The sequence below is a fragment of the Salvelinus fontinalis genome, chromosome 26 (genome assembly GCF_029448725.1).
Source record: "Salvelinus fontinalis isolate EN_2023a chromosome 26, ASM2944872v1, whole genome shotgun sequence".
Taxonomy (NCBI): Eukaryota; Metazoa; Chordata; class Actinopteri; order Salmoniformes; family Salmonidae; genus Salvelinus; species Salvelinus fontinalis.
This window is the reverse complement of record NC_074690.1, coordinates 36,077,431-36,095,003: the sequence shown is the minus strand read 5'-3', so window position 1 is coordinate 36,095,003 and position 17,573 is coordinate 36,077,431. Positions and strand designations below refer to the sequence as shown.

At 43.4% G+C, this 17,573-nt stretch overlaps 1 protein-coding gene across 2 annotated transcripts; it reads left to right on the top strand.

The window, feature by feature from the left end:
* The first annotated feature begins 627 nt into the window (after positions 1 to 627).
* On the top strand, positions 628 to 17,500 carry LOC129824197 (afadin- and alpha-actinin-binding protein-like). Of its 2 annotated transcripts, none has more exons than XM_055883656.1 (14): positions 628 to 859; positions 5,093 to 5,221; positions 5,412 to 5,584; positions 5,775 to 5,987; positions 6,677 to 6,787; positions 7,016 to 7,151; positions 7,336 to 7,411; positions 7,539 to 7,719; positions 7,949 to 8,117; positions 9,246 to 9,385; positions 9,724 to 9,897; positions 15,975 to 16,092; positions 16,318 to 16,471; positions 16,699 to 17,500. In XM_055883656.1, exons 2-14 carry the CDS (start codon positions 5,179 to 5,181, stop codon positions 16,721 to 16,723), a joined length of 1,713 nt encoding a protein of 570 aa, XP_055739631.1. In that variant the 5' UTR covers positions 628 to 859; positions 5,093 to 5,178; the 3' UTR covers positions 16,724 to 17,500. The 2 variants fall into 2 exon arrangements, with proteins under 2 accessions (XP_055739631.1, XP_055739630.1); XM_055883655.1 differs by having other exon boundaries at positions 9,721 to 9,897.
* The last annotated feature ends 73 nt before the right edge of the window (positions 17,501 to 17,573 follow it).

The following is a 17,573-nucleotide window of genomic DNA, read 5'->3' as shown; positions in this document are numbered from 1 at the left end:
GTATTAAAGTAAATTTTCTGCAATCCTACACATTTTGCCATGGGGTATAGAGAAATGTTATGGTTTTAAAAAACATTTCTTGCAATTCTAATCACTTTGCCATGAGGTGAAGATTTATTTTGCGGTTTTAAAACATTTCTTGACATTTTACACATTTTGCCATGGCGTGGTGAGACATTTCTTCAGTTTTAAAGCTAATTTCCTGCAATTCATATATGTTCATAACAAAGTCAATGGTGGAGGTCAGGGCCCCTGGTCACGTGCCCTGTATGCCCAGTCGGTAATCTGACTAGATTACTTTACCTAGTCATCTAAATAATGTTAGCTGACATGGGCTCATTGAGTGACTATCAAATACTGAATTTAAAAATTGCACCTTGTGCATTCTCATTTTCTAAATCTCAACAGTAACTTCATACCCAGACTTAATTCCTAAAGAGGACAATAGAATTTTTTTTTTTAGTTCCAACATTATCATAAAACACTGGCGAAACCACTTGTGTGGGTGTAAAGTGGGTGTAAATCTCAATAAAGCACTACAATGCACCTGACAGCCTTCTATATTTGCATAAATCGTCCTTTTAAAGTGTGCGCATGATCCAATACAGTGGACTAATACTGGTTGCTTGACAACGCATTCGCCAATGACGGTGGTGTTTGTTTTGAAGCCAGAAAGACGTCCACTTAAAAAAAATCTAATTTTGTGAATGTGGGGTCAACTGTACCACAGTGAGTAGAATTATCCAAGTGGCTTGGCATTCACTGTCAAGAACTAGACAGAGAAAATCATTGTACACTAGCATTGTCGGATTCGCATAGAGTTGGCTGTGCTGGCACTAAGGCAGGCTAATCAAGTCAAGTGAGTATCCACTATCCAGCCATGTTCTTGCTTGCTTCGTTAGCTAGCTAACTTTATACACACGTTACGTTAGCTATCATACAAGTTTCATCAAAGCAGAGTTAGCTGGCTAACGTTACTACATAAGCTAGCAGCTTTTTATCTGGCTAGGTAACGTTACTGTAGGCAAACCAATTCAACAAGATAACATATTAATAGTAGCTGAAAGGGTGACAAGTTAACGTTAGACAGCTATATTTAACTTGGCTTGTAACTACATGATTGACTACGTTTTCAAATGAGCCTCCTGTTTGTTTATTTGACTCCTTGCAACAACTCAATAAGATGATAAGAAGCGAACAGTAGTAATGTTTTAGCTACTGCTTTTCAACTGTAACACCAGTGTTACACGTGTACATACCCCTATGTTATACTAGGGAAATTGTGTTTCCATAGCTAGGGCTGACAGTGAGGACTTCAAGAGCAGAATCAATAATCTATGCGTAATCAAAACAGTTGCTTTGTGAGAAGGTGTTAAAGTTCAGTTAGCCAGTGGTATGTAAATGCCATCTGAAAAGTACCGGTGGCCTGGCTTTGGCCCCAAGTGACAGCAGGTCCGCCGGACCCATAGATGGAAACAGAAAAGTCTGAACCTTTTTGGGTAAAACGGGTTAAATACTGTTTGAAAATGTGCCAAAGTGTTGACAGTATATTCACCCAATAGTAATGTCAACACTAGCTAAAATGTTAGCTAGCTAGTTGGTTGCTCTTCTTGGATTTAGATGGAAGCGCAGTGGATAGGGTAACAGTGTGACATAGGGCAAAGTTATATCACAGACAAAAGGGGAAAACAGTATCTTTGATTAAACGGGAGTGAGTATCAGTGTACATAAAATGCAGCCTATGTCAGTGGATAAGGGGCACCTGAGAAGGTGTTTTCTGACATAGCTACTGCCTCTGTGGCTCGACTAAGTTTCTACTCTGGTGTTGCCCAAGGCAATTGAGACACAGGTCTATTATACTAAAGTCTAAAATGATGTATGTTTAAACAGAGTTCGTTGATAACTGTACTGTTCCCTATTTAAAGGGGAGTGGTGAGAGTGTAGAATGTGGTTGAGCTTGTTTCACCAGGAAAATCTTAAGGATCATATTATAAATCAAATTTTATTTGTCACATACACATGGTTAGCAGATGTTAATGTGAGTGTAGCGAAATGCTTGTGCTTCTTGTTCCGACAGTGCAGTAATATCTCAAAGGAGTGAATGAAAATATGTACATAAAAATAAACGTCCTCTCACTGTCAACTGTTTATTTTCAGCAAATTTAACATGTGTAAATATTTGTATGAACATAAGATTCAACAACTGAGATATAAACTGAACAAGTTCCACAGACATGTGACTAACAGAAATTGAATAATGTGTCCCTGAACAAAGGGGGGGTCAAAATCAAAAGTAACAGTCAGTATCTGGTGTGGCCAGCAGCTGCATTTTAAGTACTGCAGTGCATCTCCTCCTCATGGACAGCACCAGAATTGCCAGTTCTTGCTGTGAGATGTTACTCCACTCTTCCACCAAGGCACCTGCAAGTTCACAGACATATCTGGGGTGGAATGGCCCTAGCCCTCACCCTCCGATCCAACAGGTCCCAGACATGCTCAATGGGATTGAGATCCGGGCTCTTTGCTGGCCATGGCAGAACACTGACATTCCTGTCTTGCAGGAAATCACTCACAGAGCAAGCAGTATGGCTGGTGGCATTGTCATGCTGGAGGGTCATGTCAGGATGAGCCTGCAGGAAGGGTACCACATGAGGAAGGAGGATGTCTTCCCTGTAACGCACAGCGTTGAGATTGCCTGCAATGCAACAAGCTCAGTCTGATGATGCTGTGACACACCGCCCCAGACCGCTCCTGCTCCAGAGTACAGGCCTCGGTGTAACGCTCATTCCTTCGACGATAAACGTGAATCCGACCATCACCCCTAGTGAGACAAAACCGCGACTCGTCAGTGAAGAGCACTTTTTGTCAGTCCTGTCTGGTCCAGCAACAGTGGGTTTGTGCCCATAGGCGACGTTGTTGCCGGTGATGTCTGGTGAGGACCTGCCTTACAACAAGCCTACCAGCCCTCAGTCCAGTCTCTCTCAGCCTATTGCGGACAGTCTGAGCACTGATGGAGGGATTGTATGTTCCTGGTGTAATTGCCTACCGTCTGTAAGCTGTTAGTGTCTTAACGACCATTCCACAGGTGCATGTTCATTGAATGTTTATGATTCATTGAACAAGCATGGGAAACAGTGTTTAAACCCTTTACAATGAAGATCTGTGAAGATTTTTACGAATTATCTTTGATAGACAGGATCCTGAAAGGGACATTTCTTTTTTTGCTGAGTGTATATATGGCTGAGTGGCATAGACAAGGTTTAATAGATGGTATAAAATACAGTATATACATATGATTGAGTAATGTAAGATATGTAAACATTAAATTGGCATTGTTTAAAGTGACTAGAGATCCATTTGTTAAAGTTGCCAGTGATTGGGTCTCCATGTTGGCAGCAGCCTCTCTGAGTTAGTGATTGCTGTTTAGCAGTCTGATGGCCTTTAGATAGAAGTTGTTCTTCAGTCTCTCAGTCCCAGCTTTGATGCACCTGTACTGACCTTGCCTTTTGGACGGTAGCGGTGTGAACAGGTAGTAGCTCGGGTGGTTGTTGTCTTTGATCTTCTTTGCCTTCCTGTGACATCGGGTGTCATGGCCCCCCGGTGATGTCATGCCAGGTGTCATGCCCCCCCGGTGATGCGTTGAAGGAGCTATTGTGCTGCCTTCACCACACTTTCTGTGTGGGTGGACCATAAAGTTTGTTGTTGTGTACGCAGAGGAACTTAAAACTTTCCACTTTCTCAACTGCTGTACCTTCGATGTGGATAGAGGGGTGCTCCATCTGCTGTTTCCTGAAGTTCACTATCTCCTTTGTTTTGTTGACATTGAGTGAGAGGTTGTTTTCCTGATACCACACTCCGAGTGCCCTCACCTCCCTGTAGGCTGTCTCATTGTTGGTAATCAAGCCCACTACTGTTGTCGTCTGCAAACTTGATTGAGTTGGAGGCGTGCATGGCCACACAGTCGTGGGTGAACAGGGAGTAAAGGAGGGGGCTGAGCACACACCCTTGTGGGGCCCCAGTGTTGAGGGTCAGCGAGGTGGAGATGTTGTTTCCTACCTTCACCACCTGGGGTGGCCCGTCAAAGTCCAGGACCCAATTGGGCAGGGTTGAGGCCCAGGGCCTCAAGCTTGATGATGGGCTTAGAAGGGTACTATGGTGTTGAACGCTGCGCTGTAGTCAATGAACAGCATTCTTACATAGGTATTCCTCTTGTCCAGATGGGATATGGCAGTGTGATGGCGATTGCATCGTCTGTGGACCTGTTAGGGTGTTATGTGATGTGGGTCTAGTGTGGCTGGTAAGGTGGAGGTGATATGATCCTTGACTGGTCTCTCAAACCACTTCATGGTGACAGAAGTGAGTGCTATGAGGCGGTAGTCATTTAGTTCAGTTCAGGGACACTTATTTTGTCCCTTTACCGGCATTTCGCTTGCTTGCCTTGCGGAGGGAATAACTACACTGTTTATGTTCAGCCATATTCCCAGACCTCTTTCCATGTTTAAATGCGGTGATTTGCGCTTTCAGTTTTGCGCGAATGCCGCCATCCATCCACGGTTTCTGGTTAGGGTAGGTTTTAATCGTCACAGTGGGTACAACATCTCCAATGCACTTCCTTTATGAAATCACTCAGAGTCAGCGTATAGGTCGACGTTGTTATATAGAGTCAAAGAGAACAATGAAGTACTGAATAGGCCCTCTTGAATAATGAGTGTGCAGTTGCCTCTTGTTGAAGCCATTTTTCTCAAACTAAGCATTTTGAATTCAGTGCCACTGGCATTGTTAATTAAACCTTGCACACACCACAGTCCGTGGCCTTTCTGTGTGGGTGTCTAAAAGCCTTCCCCTGGCATACAGTCATTAGCCTAGTTAAAGTTAACATGCAAAACCCTCTTTACTCAAGCTCAAAGTATCACTCTACTACAGTCCAGTGTAACAGCCAAGGCCTGAAAGCCCTACCCACCCCCAACCCGTCCCATGCTGGCACAACACACAGATTACGTTTAATCCCGCATGGCGTGGGTGAAGAATCGACCCAGATTATGCTGCCTTGGAGTCTTATGTCATTGGCTTGCTGCTTGACGCTCTATTTCAGGATTCTGTTCCAGTGAGTGCAGCCTCCGGTCGGTCAGGTCTGTCATCTCGCGGATGACCTCCAAAAGCGGATGATGCTTTGTTGACATGGGAGACTGGTGGACGAAAGCAACCATAGAGCCGTCAATAGGTAATTTAATTCAAATGGGGACCCGGGGACAAAATAGACAATTGTTTGTTTTTATATGGATTTTTGTTGGATGGTGTGGGATTTAGCCCTATTTTTGGGCACAATTGTTTTTTTTAAGCCTCATAGTCAGCTGCCTGTGAACTTGTGATTCATCAATTGGTTGTTCTCTCTGTTTCCCTGCTGTGTTTAGAAAACCATGAGATCTCCAGCATATCAAGAATGACGATATCCCCCTCGAGGCATCATAACAACCTTCCTACAATGCACTCCTCCACCATGACACTGTCCAAGAGCTCCTACAATGTGTTAAGTGCCTTCTGCACTGAGGAGAATGTTCCCCAGTGTACCTCATACATCAATCAGGTACTGAAATTACTATTATTTAGTTTACATTTGAAATAGTCCATACCGACTTTGTGTAGGTGCTTATTTTACCACTTGATTCTTTTAGGTTTGTATATCTGATGTTGCTCAATGATTATTCATTGATCTAGTTTAATTTTCACTGTATGCTGCTAACCCATTTTTCTGCCCTCTTTTGGGGCTTGTACAGGAGATGGACTCTCTGGGTTTCTCCTCTGCCTGTATTGAGGCCAGCTCACCAGAGGGAAGCTGGGGGCTGAACATGGTGCCAGCCCTGAACATGATATATGAGCTGCTCCAGATGCACCGCCGCAGCCAGCGCAGCCTGCAGGAGCAGGAGACAGAGCAGCTGAAGAGCTCCAGTGCCCTGGAACACCTGCAGATTACCAACTCCAGACTCAAGGTCAGTCAGGCAGTCTTTCCTATCGATCGTTTTCCAGGCAGGGTGCAAATTGTCAGTAAATACTAGCTTGGGGAGCTAAGTTAAGGTTTGATGGTGTCCTGAAAGGTCTTACTGCTTAGAATACAACATATTATTGTTATGATCTTGTCGTCAAGGTGAGCACATTGAGTATGCAAAATTGTGTTGATATAACATGTACAGCAAGTATGTAATTGCCCAGCCTCCCGAGTGGCGCAGTAGTCTAAGGCACTGCATCGTAGCGCTAGCTGTGTCCAGGCTCTGTCGCAGCTGGCTGCGACCGGGAGACCCATGGGGCGGCGCACAATTGGCTCAGCGTCGTCCGAGTTAGGGGAGGTTTGGCCGGCAGGGATGATCTTGTCCCATCTCGAACTAGCGACTCCTGTGGCGGGCCGGACGCAATATGGGCTGACACGGTCGCCAGGTGTACGGTGTTTCCTCCGATACATTGGTGCGGCTGACTTCCGGGTTAAGCGAGCAGTGTGTCAAGAAGCAGTTCGGCTTGGCTGGGTTGTTTCGAAGGACACGCTGCTCTCGACCTTCGCCTCTCCTGAGTCCGTACTGGAGCTGCAGCGATGGGACAAGACTGTAACTACCAATTGGATATCATCAAATTGGGGAGAAAAGGGGGGATAAAATAAAAAAAATGAAATGTATGTAATTGCCTAAAGGATCAGCTGGAGCTCTACAAAAGAGAGAAGTCAGGACTGCTTGAGACAGAGAGGCAGCTGCAACTCAAAAACAAGACTCTGCAGAACAGCCTGAAAACAGAAAAAGATGAGGTGAAGACTTTGTCATAATTGTTAATCATTGAGTGATGTGCTTATGTAGCTGCAAGCATCAATTGGAAATGTAGTTTTGAGTGTGTGAGCCTTAACCAGCATCTTGCTCGGTAGTGCACACCATAGCAAAACATTTTGTAAGCGAAAACAAAACTGTGTTCTTATTGGATAAGTTCAGGTAGTACATCCCCGTTTCAAAACGTTTTCTCCCTACTGAACACACCCTAGGTGCAGAAGCTCCAGAGCATCATCGCCAGCAGAGCCTCTCAGTACAGCCATGATGCCAAGAGGAAGGAGAGGGAGAGCACCAAGCTCAAAGAACGCCTCAACCAGCTACTGGTGGACAAGAGGGATAAGAAACTAGGTATGGGTATCTCAAGACAATTGTTTCCTCCTTATTCCAAAGGTTGTTGGAAATGTGAATATGTTTGCAAACTAGTGTCTTTTTTGAAAAAAAAATTTACAACAAAAGTCTGAGAACACTGAAAATGATGTAGGCCTATATAGCAAGTCCCTCATTACCATTTTCCTCCCTTTATCTCAACTAGCGATTGATGTATTGAGCTACTTGGGACGGGCTGATGGGAAGAGAAGCCAATGGAAGACTGGAAAGGTGGAGGCCAGGTAGCAATACTCATCTAACTGAACCATGTCTGTTTTGGCTGCTTTCATCAACTCTTGATGCAACAGATCCTACATAGCTTTGGAGATTCCACTTTGATGAGTACGTATTTATTTGCCATGATTGTAGACATGAGGGGGAGATGTACAAGTCCCTGCTGAGTGACTACGAGGGTCGTCAGAGGGCTCTGATGCTGGAGAATGTTGAGCTAAATAAGGTGCTGCAGCAGATGAAGCGGGAGATGGTGTCCATTCTTAGTCCTAGGAAATCCTGCTCCAGAGGAGACCGTGCGGAAGACAGCCTGGAACGGGTGAATTGATGGATTGTCCTATCTGAGACGCCGTAGCAATAGTCTACTTAGTTATTTTTACGTGGTAATAAGTGGATTAGATCAATTATTTTTGATCTAATTACAAATCGCATCTGTCTATGCAGAGCCACTCACAAAATCTCAGTATTTTACATAGTATGGAAGTGACATTTCGCTATAAACATTGTGGAGAGTAGAGGAGTGATCGTGCCTATTGTTACGCTTTCAGGCCAGCTCGGACAGAGAGGAGGTTGGTGACTGTAGTAAGGAGACCCTGGATCAGTCATGTGATCATGCTAGGGACCAGTCCTGTGAGCATGCCCGGGAGCAGCTGACCAATAGCATCCGACAGCAGTGGAGGAGATTAAAGAGCCACATGGAGAAACTGGACAGCCAGGGTATAAACGCATCACATCATGTATATATTATCATGGAAGTAGACAATCTGTAACTCACCTAGTAGTCATCACTGGCTTTCTCTGGTCATTAACGGGTGTTACATGAAGGCAAATGAAAGAATCCACTTATGGCTCACTGCCATAAAATCACTACCAGTACTACTGCATTTTTGGCTCAAGTGGCACAGCGGTTTAACTTCTCTGCGCTACGGATCCCTTTTACGGGATCATTTTCCTAAACAACCGCTGAATTGCAGGGCACAAAATATTACTAAAATTATTTATAATCATGCAATCACAAGTGAAATATACCAAAACACAGCTTAGCTTGTTGTTAATCCACCTATCGTGTCAGATTTTGAAAATATGCTTTGCAGCGAAGGCAATCCAAGCTTTTGTGAGTGTATCAATCAATGCTACAACAGCACTGGTCACAAATTAGCATGGTCAGAAAAGCAATAAAATTAATCGCTTACCTTTGATAATCTTCGGATGTTTGCACTCACGAGACTCCCAGTTACACAACAAATGTTATTTTTGTTCGATAAATATTACTTTTATAACAAAAAAACGCCATTTGGGTTGCGCGTTATGTTCAGAAAACCAAAGCCTCGTTCCGTTAGACTAAAATTCCAAAAAGTATCCGTAATGGGCGTAGAAACATGTTTAGAAACAAATGTTTTTTATAATCAATCCTCAGGTTGTTTTTAACAAACATAATCGATAATATTTCAACCGGACCGTAACCTATTCAATAAAAGAGAGAAAGAAAATGGAGAGCTACCCCACTCGTGCGCAGGAACTAATCAGAGGACACCTGACTAGTTTTGAAAAATCGCGCTCATTTTTCAAAAATAAAAGCCTGAAACTGTCTAAAGCCTGGTCACAGCCTGAGGAAGCCATTGGAAAGGAATCTGGTTGATTACCCTTTTAAATGGAAGAAAGACGGGCCAGGAAACACAGATTTAAAAGAAAATAATACAAATTTAAAAAATAATCACTTCCGGGTTAGATTTTCTCAGGTTTTCGCCTGCAGAATCAGTTTTGTTATACTCAATACATTCTATATGTCACAGGGATCTTTCTTCTCCACCATTGATCATAATGTATCATCCATCCACTACCCAGCCTCCCTGGTACAGCAGAGCCAGCAGTGTGCTGGTAAAGAGCTGGTCCCCAGACAGATCCACGAGGAGGAGATGGAGAGGATGAGACTGGAGGTCCAGCAGTGTAAAGACTTCATCCAGACCCAGCAACAACTCCTACAGGTTAGTTAGACCCACAACGCAACACAATACTCTCTTTTTCAAACCGATCTATAAGCTACTGCCTTCAAGTACATATCTACCTCAAATACATGTACCTCTGCACATTGATCTGGTACTCCCTGTATATAGCTCCATTCTTGTGTATTTAATTTTTTCCGTCTTGTGTTACTATTTTATTTGTATTATGGTGAAGTCTACACCAGTTGTTTGGCGCATGTGACAAATAAAATTTAGATTTGATCTACTGTACATCTCTTGTTATTGCCTTGAATTTGACCCTTCCAGGAATTTCTCAGTCAAGTATTATAACCTTTTCCGTGTGTGTGTGTGTGTAGCAGCAGCTCAATTCTCCCTGCTATGATGATGAGACTGCTGCTCTGCTGAATGACTGCTACACTCTGGAGGAGAAGGAGCGTCTCAAAGAGGAGTGGAGGCTCTTTGACGAGCAGAGGAGGAACTTTGAGAGGGAGAGACATAACTTTACGGACGCTGCCATTCGCCTCGGTCATGAGGTATCCGTTTTTGTTTTTGGCAAGTTCTCGAGTTGGAAATGTTATGTTTTGTCAAGTTGTCACTTACAGTATGTGAACCCTTTGGAATTACCTGGATTTCTGCATAAATTAGTCATAACTTTTGATCTTCGTCTTACTAAACTAATAACACACAAATGACTTTATTTTTCTTGTTTATATTGAATACATCATTTAAACATTCTCAGTGTAGGTTGGAAAACTTATGTGAACCCCTAGGCTAATGACTTTTCCAAAAGCTAATTGGAGTCAGGAATCCGCTAACCTGGAGTCCAATCAATCAAATTTATTTTATATAGCCCTACGTACTTCAGCTAATATCTCGAAGTGCTGTACAGAAACCCAGCCTAAAACCCCAAACGGCAAGCAATGCAGGTGTAGAAGCACGGTGGCTAGGAAAAACTCCCTAGAAAGGCCAAAACCTAGGAAGAAACCTAGAGAGGAACCAGGCTATGAGGGGTGGCCAGTCCTCTTCTGGCTGTGCCGGGTGGAGATTATAACAGAACATGGCCAAGATGTTCATAAATGACCAGCATGGTCAAATAATAATAATCACAGAAGTTATCGAGAGTGTAGCAAGTCAGCACCTCAGGAGTAAATGTCAGTTGGCTTTTCATAGCCGATCATTAAGAGTATCTCTACCGCTCCTGTGGTCAAGAGAGTTGAGAATAGCAGGTCTGGGACAGGTAGCACGTCCGGTGGACAGGTCAGGGTTCCATAGCCGCAGGCAGAACAGTTGAAACTGGAACAGCAGCAAGGCCAGGTGGACTGGGGACAGCAAGGAGTCATCATGCCCGGTAGTCCTGACACATAGTCCTAGGGCTCAGGACCTCCGAGAGAAAGAAGGAGAGAATTAGAGAGAGCATACTTAAATTCACACAGGACACCGGATAAGACAGGAAAAGTACTCCAGATATAACAAACTGACCCTAGCCCCCCGACACATAAACTACTGCAGCATAAATACTGGAGGCTGAGACAGGAGGGGTCAGGAGACACTGTGGCCCCATCCGATGATACCCCCGGGTAGGGCCAAACAGGAAGGATATAACCCCACCCACTTTGCCAAAGCACAGCCCCCGCACCACTAGAGGGATACCTTCAACCACCAACTTACCATCCTGAGACAAGGCCAAGTATAGCCCACAAAGATCTCCGCCACGGCACAAACCAAGGGGGGGCTCCAACCCAGACAGGAAGATCACGTCAGTGACTCAACCCACTCAAGTGACGCACCCCTCCTAGGGACGGCGGCATGAAAGAGCACCAGTAAGCCAGTGACTCAGCCCCTGTAATAGGGTTAGAGGCAGAGAATCCCAGTGGAGAGAGGGGAACCGGCCAGGCAGAGACAGCAAGGGCGGTTCGTTGCTCCAGAGCCTTTCCGTTCACCTTCACACTCCTGGGCGGACTACACTCAATCATATGACCTACTGAAGAGATAAGTCTTCAGTAAAGACTTAAAGGTTGAGACCGAGTCTGCGTCTCTCACATGGGTAGGCAGACCATTCCATAAAAATAGAGATCTATAGGAGAAAGCCCTGCCTCCAGCTGTTTGCTTAGAAATTCTAGGGACAATTAGGAGGCCTGCGTCTTGTGACCATAGCGTACGTGTAGGTATGTACGGCAGGACCAACTCGGAAAGATAGGTAGGAGCAAGCCCATGTAACGCTTTCTAGGTTAGCAGTAAAACCTTGAAATCAGCCCTTGCCTTAACAGGAAGCCAGTGTATGGAAGCTAGCACTGGAGTAATATGATCAAATTTTGGGGTTCTAGTCAGGATTCTAGCAGCCGTATTTAGCACTAACGGAGGTGTATTTAGTGCTTTATCCGGGTAGCCAGAAAGTAGAGCATTGCAGTAGTCTAACCTAGAAGTAACAAAAGCATGGATACATTTTTCTGCATCATTTTTGGACAGAAAATGTCTGATTTTTGCAATGTTATGTAGATGGTAATAAGCTGTCCTTGAAACAGTCTTGATATGTTCGTCAAAAGAGAGATCAGGGTCCAGAGGAACGCCGAGGTCCTTCACAGTTTTATTTGAGACGACTTTACAACCATCAAGATTAATTGTCAGATTCAACAGAAGATCTCTTTGTTTCTTGGGACCTAGAACAAGCTTTCTGTTTTGCCCGAGTTTAAAAGTAGAACGTTTTCAGCCATCCACTTCCTTATGTCTGAAACAGGCTTATAGCGAGGGCAATTTTGGTGCTTCACCATGTTGCATTGAAATGTACAGCTGTGTGTCATCCGCATAGCAGTGAAAGTTAACATTATGTTTTCGAATGACATCCCCAAGAGGTAAAATATATAGTGAAAACAATAGTGGTCCTAAAACGGAACCTTGAGGAACACCGAAATGTACAGTTGATTTGTCAGAGGACAAACCATTCAGAGACAAACTGATATCTTTCCGACAGATAAGATCTAAACCAGGCCAGAACTTGTCCGTGTAGACCAATTTGGGTTTCCAATCTCTCTAAAGGAATGTGGTGATCGATGGTATCAAAGGCAGCACTAAGGTCTAGTAGCACGAGGACAGATGCAGAGCCTCGGTCTGACGCCATTAAAAGGTCATTTACCACCTTCACAAGTGCAGTCTCAGTGCTATGATGGGGTCTAAAACCAGACTGAAGCATTTCGTATACATTGTTTGTCTTCAGGAAGGCAGTGAGTTGCTGAGCAACAGCTTTTTCAAAAAAAATTGAGAGGAATGGAAGATTTTATATAGGCCGATTAGTTAAAAAAAAAAAAAAAATCTGGGTCAAGGTTTGGCTTTTTCAAGAGAGGCTTTATTACTGCCACTTTTAGTGAGTTTGGTACACATCCGGTGGATAGAGAGCCGTTTATTATGTTCAACATAGGAGGGCCAAGCACATGGGGCAGCTCTTTCAGTAGTTTAGTTGGGATAGGATCCAGTATGCAGCTTGAAGGTTTAGAGGCCATGATTATTTTCATCATTGTGTCAAGAGATATAGTACTAAAACACTTAAGTGTCTCTCTTGATCCTAGGTCCTGGCAGAGTTGTGCAGACTCAGGACAGCTGAGCTTTGGAGGAATATGCAGATTTAAAGAGGAGTCCGTAATTTGTAATTTTCTAATGATCATGATCTTTTCCTCAAAGAAGTTCATGAATTTATTACTGCTGAAGGGAAAGCCATCCTCACTTGGGGAATGCTGCTTTTTAGTTAGCTTTGCGACAGTATCAAAAAGAAATTTTGGATTGTTCTTATTTTCCTCAATTAAGTTGGAAAAATAGGATTATCAAGCAGCAGTGAGGGCTCTTCGATACTGCACAGTACTGTCTTTCCAAGCTAGTACGAAGACTTCCATTTTGGTGTGGCGCCATTTCCGTTCTAATTTTCTGGAAGCTTGCTTCAGAGCTCGATTATTTTCTGTATACCAGGGAGCTAGTTTCTTATGACAAATGTTTTTAGGGGTGCAACTGCATCTAGGGTATTGCGCAAGGTTAAATTGAGTTCCTCAGTTAGGTGGTTAACTGATTTTTGTCCTCTGACGTCCTTGGGTAGGCAGAAGGAGTCTGGAAGGGCATCAAGGAATCTTTGTGTTGTCTGAGAATTTATAGCATGACTTTTGATGCTCCTTGGTTGGGGTCTGAGCAGATTATTTGTTGCGACTGCAAACGTAATAAAATGGTGGTCCGATAGTCCAGGATTATGAGGAAAAACATTAAAACAAAACTAGGTCCAGAGTATGACTATGGCAGTGAGTAGGTCCAGAAACATGTTGGACAAAACCCACTGAGTCGATGATGGCTCCAAAAGCCTTTTGGAGTGGGTCTGTGGACTTTTCCATGTGAATATTAAAATCACCCAAAATTTTAATATTATCTGTTGTGACTACAAGGTCCGATAGGAATTCAGGGAACTCAGTGAGGAACGCTGTGTATGGCCCAGGAGGCCTGTAAACAGTAGCTATAAAAAGTGATTGAGTAGGCTGCATAGATTTCATGACTAGAAGCTCAAAAGACAAAAACGTCTATTTTTTTGTTAAATTGAAATTTGCTATCGTAAATGTTAGCAACACCTCCGCCTTTGCGGGATGCACGGGAGATATGGTCACTAGTGTAACCAGGAGGTGAGGCCTCATTTAACACAGTAAATTCATCAGGCTTAAGCCATGTTTCAGTCAGGCCAATCACATCAAGATTATGATCAGTGATTAGTTCATTGACTATAACTGCCTTTGAAGTGAGGGATCTAACATTAAGTAGCCCTATTTTGATTTGTGAGATATCACAATCTCTTTCAATAATGGCAGGAATGGAGGAGGTCTTTATCCTAGTGAGATTGCTAAGGCGAAAACCGCCATGTTTAGTTTTGCCCAACCTAGGTCGAGGCACAGACAGTCTCAATGGGGATAGCTGAGCTGACTACACTGACTATGCTAGTGGCAGACTCCACTAAGCTAGCAGGCTGGCTAACAGCCTGCTGCCTGGCCTGCACCCTATTTCATTGTGGAGCTAGAGGAGTTAGAGCCCTGTCTATGTTGGTAGATAAGATGAGAGCACCCCTCCAGCTAGGATGGAGTCCGTCACTCCTCAGGTCAGGCTTAGTCCTGTTTGTGGGTGAGTCCCAGAAAGAGGGCCAATTATCTACAAATTCTATCTTTTGGGAGGGGCAGAAAACAGTTTTCAACCAGCGATTGAGTTGTGAGACTCTGCTGTAGAGCTCATCACTCCCCCTAACTGGGAGGGGGCCAGAGACAATTACTCGATGCCGACATCTTTGAGATTGGAGATGTCGGTTAGAGCTGCCCTGCCCTATTAAAAACACTGTTTGCTATTCACAAGAAGCATTGCCTGATGTGAACCATGCCTCGAACAAAAGAGATCTCAAATTACCTAAGATTAAGAATTGTTGACTTGCATAACGCTGGAAAGGGTTACATAAGTATCTCTAAAAGCCTTGATGTTCATCAGTCCACGGTAAGACAAATTGTCTATAAATGGAGAAAGTTCAGGACTGTTGCTACTCCCTAGGAGTGGCCGTCCTGCAAAGATGACTGCAAGAGCACAGTGCAGAATGCTCAATGAGGTTAAGAAGACTCCTAGAGTGTCAGCTAAAGTTTTACAGAAATCTCTGGAACATGCTAACATCTCTGACGAGTCTACGATACGTAAAACACTAAACAAGAATAGTGTTAATGGGAGGACCACAAGGAAGAATTCACTGCTCTCCCCAAAAAAACATTGCTGCACATCTGAAGTTTGCAAAAGAGCACCTGGATGTTCCACAGTGCTTCTGGCAAAATATTCTGTGGACAGATTAAACTAATGTTGAGTTGTTTGAAAGGAACACACAACACTATGTGTGGAGAAAAAAAGGCACAGCACACCGACATCAAAACCTCATCCCAACTGTAAAGTATGGTGGAGGGAGCATCATGGTTTGGGGCTGCTTTGCTGCCTCAGGGCCTGGACAGCTTGCTATCATCGACAGAAAAATTAATTCCCAAGTTTATCAAGACATTTTGCAGGAGAATGTAAGGCTCTGTCCGCCAATTGAAGCTCAACAGAAGTTGGGTGACGCAACAGGACAATGACCTTAAACGCAGAAGTAAATCAACAACAGATTGGCTTCAACAGAAGAAAATAAGCCTTCTGGAGTGGCCCAGTCACAGTCCTGACCTCAACCCTGGTTCGCACCAGACATCCTAAAATTATTGCTGAACTGAAACAGTTTTGTAAAGATGACTGGTCCAAAATTCCTCCTGACAGTTGTGCAGGTCTGATCCGCAACTACAGAAAATGTTTGGTTGAGTTTATTGCTGCCAAAGGAGGGGCAATCAGTTATTAAATCCAAGGGTTCACATACTTTTCCCACACTACACTGTGAATCTTTACACGGTGTGTTCAAAGACATGAAAATATATAATTGTTTGTGTTATTAGTTTAAGCAGACTGTCTATTGTTGTGACTTGATGATCAAATTTTATGACCAATTTATGCAGATATCCAGGTAATTCCAAAGGGTTCACATACTTTTTCTTGCCACTGTAACTGTGTATTACCCCTTTTTTCCCCTTTTGTGTGTTCACAGAAAAAGGCTTTTGAGGAAGACCGCGCCTTGTGGCTCAAGAATCAATTCTTGAACATGACTTCGTTCGTGGACCACAAAAGACATTCCATGTCAGAAACTCCTCGTGCCTTGTCAGTCAGTAAGTTGTGATTGCCACAGCAATGATTTGTATTGCTAATCCAGATCGAGATTACTGGAAAATGTATACTGCAGATTCTGTTGGGCTATATGTGTCAAATATTGTCTTGTAAGATGGGCAGCATACTGTATAATGCGGCATCACCACACAAAAAAACACCAATGATCTTCTGTGAATCATATTGTGTTTTTGAGTGTTTGGTCACAAGTCCCTGTTCCCCTCTAGGTAGTGAACCAGAGATGAGGATCCCCTCCAGCCCTGCCATGCTGACCAAATCCCGGACGTACACTGCGTTCTCAGCTCCTAAAGCTGCCTCTGATGCAGGCATGCCCTCCACAGCTGATCTCTACCGTACATTATGCCTCATACCAGACAGGAGGTACAGTTTACTAGTTACTTTGCTCTATGCCAGCTCACTGTAGTCGTCATCAGTCAGGGTGATATTTGGTAGTCATTATGGTTTTGTGAGATTAATCGCTTTTTAAAAAATATATATTAAATTCCTACATTCGATAGTAGTATCAAATTGGTATCATTGATTATCACTAACTTAAGTTCTCTCAAACAAACTGTGGTTAACTCTTGTTTGATTTCTATCTATCTAAGCTCCTCTTCTGTAGGCAGTTCATAACAAGGGCGCTGGCAGGAGTCCAACACCATCCACAGTAGAGAAGACACTCCGGTCAGGTCAAAGCACAGACATGGAGATGGAGACTGCTGCAGTATCTTCTCTTTAGGGTCAGAGGAAAACCGCCTCAACTGAAGATACACATTGTGTTACTGTGGACTCAACAGACAACTCGGATGACATACCATGGCAGTGTTCATTAGGCACCAAACAGAAGAAAATAGACTGAAACGGGGAAAGAATACCTGGATTTGTCCAATAAGATGCACTTGTTTTTTTAAATTTCTGTTGCAAAACATTTTCTGTTGCATGCCCTAATGAACATGACCCATGTTTCAACGCCACCACTGCCTCATGATGCCACGGAGACCTATTTTTGTGCAACTCATGTTGCTTGATCATGGACTAATACTGAACAGTAGCACATTGTTGTTCACCAAAATTTGATTCATTCAGAGAGCACTTTATTGGACATGCCAATGTTTTTTCTTTCTCTTCTATATACATTTTTATTAAGCAAAGCATATCCAAGTCTCTAAGCTTTGCCAAGTGGCAGCCAAACTTTAATTTGGGTAAATTGGCTTCTGTATCACTAGAAATGTTTTCCAATTTGGGAAAAGCTATCAATAGGCTACCGACTAACCATTAGAATGTTTACACATTGTTTTCACTCCAGTTATATTATGAATAGTTTAATAAACTTTATTCTAAATGTTTAAAATGAAGCGCTAACGTATATGCTGCTCTGAAATTGCAATAAACGTATTTATTTTTAATCTATCAATTCAACTTTTTGTGCTTGGCGCCCCATAGCGGTTTATACCAGGAGGTGTGGGCGCAGACTGTGCAACGC

Excerpts from the sequence above, each read along its gene's own strand:
- LOC129824197 (XM_055883655.1), top strand. The coding sequence starts at position 5,179 with ATGGGAGACTGGTGGACGAAAGCAACCATAGAGCCGTCAATAG. Across the intron at positions 5,988-6,676 it reads TTACCAACTCCAGACTCAAG|GATCAGCTGGAGCTCTACAA; the intron begins GTCAGTCAGGCA and ends AATTGCCTAAAG. Across the intron at positions 7,152-7,335 it reads CAAGAGGGATAAGAAACTAG|CGATTGATGTATTGAGCTAC; the intron begins GTATGGGTATCT and ends TATCTCAACTAG.